The sequence below is a fragment of the Drosophila ananassae genome, chromosome XR, assembly GCF_017639315.1.
Source record: "Drosophila ananassae strain 14024-0371.13 chromosome XR, ASM1763931v2, whole genome shotgun sequence".
NCBI lineage: Eukaryota > Metazoa > Arthropoda > Insecta > Diptera > Drosophilidae > Drosophila > Drosophila ananassae.
Genome location: NC_057932.1, coordinates 4,299,735 through 4,307,721, shown reverse-complemented (window position 1 = coordinate 4,307,721; position 7,987 = coordinate 4,299,735). Strand labels below are relative to the sequence as shown.

The following is a 7,987-nucleotide window of genomic DNA, read 5'->3' as shown; positions in this document are numbered from 1 at the left end:
ACTCGTTGGAATACTATATTTAACCTCTTGAAGTCCGTTGAGTTAAATTGGATGGCAATTTCGCGGTTTTGGTGGAAATAAATTAAATATTTAGAATAACGGACACACATTTGGCGGAATGGAGAACATTCTTGCACCTTTTAAAAGTCAGGAAATTTCACTCAGTGTACAGTAAATCAACTGCACACCAAAACACTACTGCACACTGTTGACTACTGCATATCAATTATGCTGTACCCATTAATCCATGTAACTGAACGATCGGAAATGGCACAACCTTGATATTTTTAAATATGCTTGAGGCATTCCAACATTCTTTTAAAAAAATTGATTCGATGGTTATATTCTCATAGGGATCGGCCAACTATAAACGATCCGATATAGATATAATAATATAAGCTGCTACCTAACTGCAAGGGTATATCAACTTCGGCTCCGCCAGAACTTAGCTTTCCTTTCTTGTTTTTGGATTGATTTAGTAATTTTATTTAGATAATGACGTTAATAAGAATTTATTAAGCCTTCCCCTAACAGCTGATTCACACAGTCGGAAAGAACCCTTAAAATATAAGCACGAACTTTAAAACACTCCAGTGCATGTAACGCCACGCAGTGCAATGGCGGCTGCATAAAATAGTTTTGGTTGCAAAGTTATGAGTTATTTGTAATCGTACGGAGCGATGAATGGTACGGATCAGATTCCAGCATCTGAGAGACTTACCGCTAGAGTCCTATTCTGCCCAGCCGACATTGCTAATCGGGTCGAATAATTGGAAGCTAGCAGTCCCTCGCAGGATCCGAGAAGGGAAATGGAACGAACCGATAGCATCGAAGTGTATGCTAGGGTGGACCATCCAAGGATCGACGAACCCCCAAGGATCCATTGTCATGCATCACTGCGACTGCGATTGGCAGGAGCTTCATGACGACATCAAGGACCATTACAGCCTCGAGACGCTCGTACCACGTAAGCTATATTCAGCCGAAGATAAGCTAGCAGTCAAAATATTAGAGACCACCTGCCAAGAGAAGTCAGGAAAATACGAAGTCGGTTTTCCGTGGCGTGGTGGCATCGACAAACTGCCAGAGAGCCGCGGTAACGCTCTGAAGCGCCTTACCTGCATAAAGAAAAAGGTATCTCAGGAACCTGATATGTACGAAAAGATTGACGCCCAAGTCAGGAACCTTCTAGACAAAGGATACGCAGTTAAGCTATCCAACGAGGAAACCTGCCGTGGGAACAGCCGTACGTGGTATCTGCCGATATTCATAGCGCGAAATCCAAATAAGCCGAGTAAGCTAAGGCTGGTATGGGATGCAGCTGCGAAGTCACACGGATGTGCACTGAATGACTACTTACTTAAGGGACCAGATTGCCTGAACCCACTCATAGAGGTCTTACTAGCCTTTCGTGTCAACAAGATTGCGATTTGCGGAGACATTGCGGAAATGTTTCACAGGATCAACATCCGCGAGGAGGATATGCACGCGCAACGATTCTTATGGTATGACAGAAGCAGCGATAAAGTAGAAACCTATGTTATGCGGGCTATGACGTTTGGAATCAGTTGCGCACCATTCATCGCTCACTTCGTTCGAGATAAAAATGCAGAAGCCCATCAAGAAGATTTCCCATTGGCCTTAAACGCCATCCAAAAGGCGCACTACGTCGACGACTACATCGATAGCATGAGAAACGAACAAGAGGCCATCCAGACCACCAGACAAGTCATAGAGGTTCATCGAAGAGGCGGATTCGAGATCCGCAACTGGTCTTCTAATTCAAAAGAAGTCCTTAAGAGCTTGCAAAGTAATGGCAATGTTGGTAGCCAAAAACCTGTGGATTTTTGTTCGTCTGAAAAGATACTTGGTATGTCCTGGGGCCCACATAAGGATGTGTTTAAGTTTCTCTGCAGATTTGCAAGGCTGAAACGCGACGTCCTGGCAGAAAACGTAGTCCCGACCAAGCGAGAAGTTCTGCAAGTCCTTATGTCGATCTTCGATCCATTAGGATTCTTGTCGTGCCACACGATTGGGCTGAAAATACTTCTCCAGCGTATATGGCGGCTAAATATCGACTGGGATCAGGAGCTGCCCGAGAAGATTCTGGAAGACTGGCGCCTTTGGAAAACTCTTTTAGGGCAGATCAGGATTTTCGAGGTGCCTAGATGCTTCTCCCCAGACACATCAGATCCACGTCAAACGGAGCTCCACACATTCGTCGACGTCAGCGAGTATGCGTATTCTGCTGTCAGCTACGTCTCTTTGGTGATAGCGATGTCGAAGGTGGCACCTTTAAAACCACTCTCGATTCCGCGTATGGAGCTGCAGGCAGCAGTTATGGGAGCACGCTTAGCCCACAAGGTGATGAGCACGCGCAACCTGCGAATCGACAACGCCACATACTGGTCAGATTCAAAGACAGTACTGCAGTGGCTAACTATGGACCCCCGTAACTTTCATCAGTTCGTGATGCACAGAGTCGCCGAAATCCTGGAAACAACGCAAGTCGAGCAATGGCGGTGGGTACCCTCGAAGCTGAACGTAGCAGACGGAGCTACAAAGATCACCGACCAAACCCAGCAGAAGACGTGGATAATGGGCCCTGGGTTCCTAAAAGCTGAATCCAGCCATTGGCCAACATCGTCAAAGCAGGAGAGCATCATCGATACTTCAGAAATACGGAAGCATGTGATGACAACGTGTTCGAGATCAGCGGTTATGTTCAATACGCACCATTTCTTGAGCTGGCGGCGGTTGTATAGAGCAGTGGCGATAATATTCCTGTTCGTCGATCGATTACGAGCGAAATGCGCCAAGCAAGACATGCCAACAGCCACGACGATGGACCATGTGAGGAAAGCGAAAATACTACTTTATAAGCAATCCCAAGCCATCGCCTTCGCCGAAGAGTTGAAAGTGTTATCCGTGGGAGCGACGCTGCACAAAGGAAACAGATTGGTCGGATTGAACGCATATGTAGACAACGATGGAGTACTGCGGACTAGAGGCAGACTGAACTCAATTGACATAGCTAAAGACGCCATTATACTAGCTCCAGGATGCCGGATAACTAACCTAATAGCGAGGAGCTTTCACGAGAAGTACCATCATCTTGCCCACGAGACTGCAATAAACGACATCAGGGCTTCGTTTTACATCAGCCGCCTCTGAGTGTTGTATAAATCCGTGCGGAGTACATCCCAACGATGCAAGGTTGACAGTGCAGCTCCCAGACCACCCCAGATGGCTCCGATTCCGAGAGCGAGAATAGGAAGCTTCCAGAGACCGTTTACCTACACAGGCGTCGATTATTTTGGCCCGTTATTGGTGAACGTCGGCAGGCGCAAGGAGAAGAGATGGGTAGCTCTGTTCACCTGCCTCACGTTGCGCGCGGTGCATTTCGAGATCGCCTATAGTCTTGACACAAGTTCATGCATCATGTGCCTCTCCAATTTTATGGCGCTTCGAGGGACTCCAAAGGAAATATTGTCAGACAATGGTACGAACTTCAGAGCCACGGAAAAAGCCGTGCGCAAAGAGCTGTTCGATGGCATAAAGTGGCGATTCAACCCACCAGGAGCACAACACATGGGTGGAGCATGGGAAAGACTTGTCCGTACAACAAAAGAAATTCTGAAAAACATTTGCCCAAATTACTCCTTCAACGACGAGGGCCTGAGAAATGCATTGATGGAGGCACAATTTATCATCAACTCGCGACCGCTCACGTTCGTAAGTCTGGAAACTGAGGATGACGCCGCTTTGACCCCGAACCACCTGCTGTTGGGGTCAGCGAATGGATACTAGCCACTGCCAAAAGAAGGGATGAATCTGCAGCGTAGATGGATTGAGACTCAGCGCTTCGGGGACCGTTTTTGGCAGCGATGGATTAAAGAGTATGCGCCTGTATTAACCAGGCGCACCAAATGGTTCGAGAAGGTACCTCCCATAACCATTGGGAGCATCGTAGTCATCGTAGATGAGCTTCTACCCAGGAACTTGTGTTTAAAGGGACGAGTGATCGACACAATGATGGCCAAGGATGGACAAGTTCGACGAGTGACTATAAAGACCCAGCACGGCGTTTTGGAAAGACCAGCAACGAAGATAGCGGTTTTGGACATCGGCTTGGAGGATGGTAACTGACCACGAACCGGGATCAATTACGGGGGAGGGAATGTTTCCGCCGTAATAGAATTTTGATTTAAATTTGAATTGTTTAGAATAAGCACACATATGTAAACTTATCGATAGGTTTAGTAACGGCCAAAAGAAGGCAAAGCGTCGGCCATCGCTATAAGAAAGAACAAGAGAAATACGGTGAAGTTAACGTGTGGATAAAAACACGAAGTTTTTTAGCGCTTTTCACATTTTTGTGGCACGCATAAGGACTAATAAAGATTATTATTAAGAAATTGTGTGTTTGCTAAAGGAACGTGGGAGCCATACGTCCCGGAGACAACAATCTTGATTCTGTTAAAAATCTATAATAACAATTTCATATATTTTTAATTGGTTACAACTCTCTGCAAGATCGTAAAGAAACGAGGGAAGCAGCATGGCGATCACCCGGTTGGGATGAGTGCGTTGCATACACTGTGCCATTAATACGCGAAATGCATTGTCGTGTTCTTGCGCTGACGGACTTTTCACCGACTCAATAACTTCTGGGCAACGAATATTGTAGTAGAAAAAAAAATTGATTTGTAAATAATACAAGACGAATAAGATGAAATAAGCGGAAACCGTTTTAACTTGGTTTTTAACCATGCAAAAATAAATTACACAATTTTGGAAATTTATTTTAAATTTAACGTTAATAAAGTGTAATGTAAATAAATAAAAATCAATTAATTTTTGGATGCGTCACCATGTGTTTTAGCTCGTTGGCCGGTATAATGCTTTCCTTTCATGGACTAATCCACTTATCCGAAAAGGAAGAAGTCGCACGGTGGCATATCAGGTGAATATGGTAAGTGGTTATAGTTAAAATGTGATTTTTTGTCAAATAAATTATGACCACAAGCGTCAATAGATGAGACGGCACATAGTCGTGCCAACGCCAAAAGTAAAGTACGTAAAGTACTTGTCGCGCTTTGCTAGCACTTCGAACGGACCCTCGTAATTTCCTTCTAGAGGAGTTTTGACTCAATCCCAATCCCAAGCCATCGCCTTCGCCTTCGCCGAAGAGTTGAAAGTGTTATCCGTGGGAGCGACGCTGCACAAAGGAAACAGATTGGTCGGATTGAACGCATATGTAGACAACGATGGAGTACTGCGGACTAGAGGCAGACTGAACTCAATTGACATAGCTAAAGACGCCATTATACTAGCTCCAGGATGCCGGATAACTAACCTAATAGCGAGGAGCTTTCACGAGAAGTACCATCATCTTGCCCACGAGACTGCAATAAACGACATCAGGGCTTCGTTTTACATCAGCCGCCTCTGAGTGTTGTATAAATCCGTGCGGAGTACATCCCAACGATGCAAGGTTGACAGTGCAGCTCCCAGACCACCCCAGATGGCTCCGATTCCGAGAGCGAGAATAGGAAGCTTCCAGAGACCGTTTACCTACACAGGCGTCGATTATTTTGGCCCGTTATTGGTGAACGTCGGCAGGCGCAAGGAGAAGAGATGGGTAGCTCTGTTCACCTGCCTCACGTTGCGCGCGGTGCATTTCGAGATCGCCTATAGTCTTGACACAAGTTCATGCATCATGTGCCTCTCCAATTTTATGGCGCTTCGAGGGACTCCAAAGGAAATATTGTCAGACAATGGTACGAACTTCAGAGCCACGGAAAAAGCCGTGCGCAAAGAGCTGTTCGATGGCATAAAGTGGCGATTCAACCCACCAGGAGCACAACACATGGGTGGAGCATGGGAAAGACTTGTCCGTACAACAAAAGGAATTCTGAAAAACATTTGCCCAAATTACTCCTTCAACGACGAGGGCCTGAGAAATGCATTGATGGAGGCACAATTTATCATCAACTCGCGACCGCTCACGTTCGTAAGTCTGGAAACTGAGGATGACGCCGCTTTGACCCCGAACCACCTGCTGTTGGGGTCAGCGAATGGATACTAGCCACTGCCAAAAGAAGGGATGAATCTGCAGCGTAGATGGATTGAGACTCAGCGCTTCGGGGACCGTTTTTGGCAGCGATGGATTAAAGAGTATGCGCCTGTATTAACCAGGCGCACCAAATGGTTCGAGAAGGTACCTCCCATAACCATTGGGAGCATCGTAGTCATCGTAGATGAGCTTCTACCCAGGAACTTGTGGTTAAAGGGACGAGTGATCGACACAATGATGGCCAAGGATGGACAAGTTCGACGAGTGACTATAAAGACCCAGCACGGCGTTTTGGAAAGACCAGCAACGAAGATAGCGGTTTTGGACATCGGCTTGGAGGATGGTAACTGACCACGAACCGGGATCAATTACGGGGGAGGGAATGTTTCCGCCGTAATAGAATTTTGATTTAAATTTGAATTGTTTAGAATAAGCACACATATGTAAACTTATCGATAGGTTTAGTAACGGCCAAAAGAAGGCAAAGCGTCGGCCATCGCTATAAGAAAGAACAAGAGAAATACGGTGAAGTTAACGTGTGGATAAAAACACGAAGTTTTTTAGCGCTTTTCACATTTTTGTGGCACGCATAAGGACTAATAAAGATTATTATTAAGAAATTGTGTGTTTGCTAAAGGAACGTGGGAGCCATACGTCCCGGAGACAACAATCTTGATTCTGTTAAAAATCTATAATAACAATTTCATATATTTTTAATTGGTTACAACTCTCTGCAAGATCGTAAAGAAACGAGGGAAGCAGCATGGCGATCACCCGGTTGGGATGAGTGCGTTGCATACACTGTGCCATTAATACGCGAAATGCATTGTCGTGTTCTTGCGCTGACGGACTTTTCACCGACTCAATAACTTCTGGGCATCGAATATTGTAGTAGAAAAAAAAATTGATTTGTAAATAATACAAGACGAATAAGATGAAATAAGCGGAAACCGTTTAACTTGGTTTTTAACCATGCAAAAATAAATTACACAATTTTGGAAATTTATTTTAAATTTAACGTTAATAAAGTGTAATGTAAATAAATAAAAATCAATTAATTTTTGGATGCGTCACCATGTGTTTTAGCTCGTTGGCCGGTATAATGCTTTCCTTTCATGGACTAATCCACTTATCCGAAAAGGAAGAAGTCGCACGGTGCCATATCAGGTGAATATGGTAAGTGGTTATAGTTAAAATGTGATTTTTTGTCAAATAAATTATGACCACAAGCGTCAATAGATGAGACGGCACATAGTCGTGCCAACGCCAAAAGTAAACTACGTAAAGTACTTGTCGCGCTTTGCTAGCACTTCGAACGGACCCTCGTAATTTCCTTCTAGAGGAGTTTTGACTCAATCCCAATCCCAAGCCATCGCCTTCGCCTTCGCCGAAGAGTTGAAAGTGTTATCCGTGGGAGCGACGCTGCACAAAGGAAACAGATTGGTCGGATTGAACGCATATGTAGACAACGATGGAGTACTGCGGACTAGAGGCAGACTGAACTCAATTGACATAGCTAAAGACGCCATGATACTAGCTCCAGGATGCCGGATAACTAACCTAATAGCGAGGAGCTTTCACGAGAAGTACCATCATCTTGCCCACGAGACTGCAATAAACGACATCAAGGCTTCGTTTTACATCAGCCGCCTCTGAGTGTTGTATAAATCCGTGCGGAGTACATCCCAACGATGCAAGGTTGACAGTGCAGCTCCCAGACCACCCCAGATGGCTCCGATTCCGAGAGCGAGAATAGGAAGCTTCCAGAGACCGTTTACCTACACAGGCGTCGATTATTTTGGCCCGTTATTGGTGAACGTCGGCAGGCGCAAGGAGAAGAGATGGGTAGCTCTGTTCACCTGCCTCACGTTGCGCGCGGTGCATTTCGAGATCGCCTATAGTCTTGAC

General features: G+C 45.4%; 1 protein-coding gene across 1 annotated transcript; it reads left to right on the top strand.

Moving 5' to 3' along the window:
• Positions 1 to 888: 888 nt before the first annotated feature.
• LOC123257619 lies at positions 889 to 3,174 on the top strand. Its single transcript, XM_044717371.1, has one exon. The coding sequence runs from the start codon at positions 889 to 891 to the stop codon at positions 3,172 to 3,174; it is 2,286 nt and encodes a 761-aa protein (XP_044573306.1).
• The last annotated feature ends 4,813 nt before the right edge of the window (positions 3,175 to 7,987 follow it).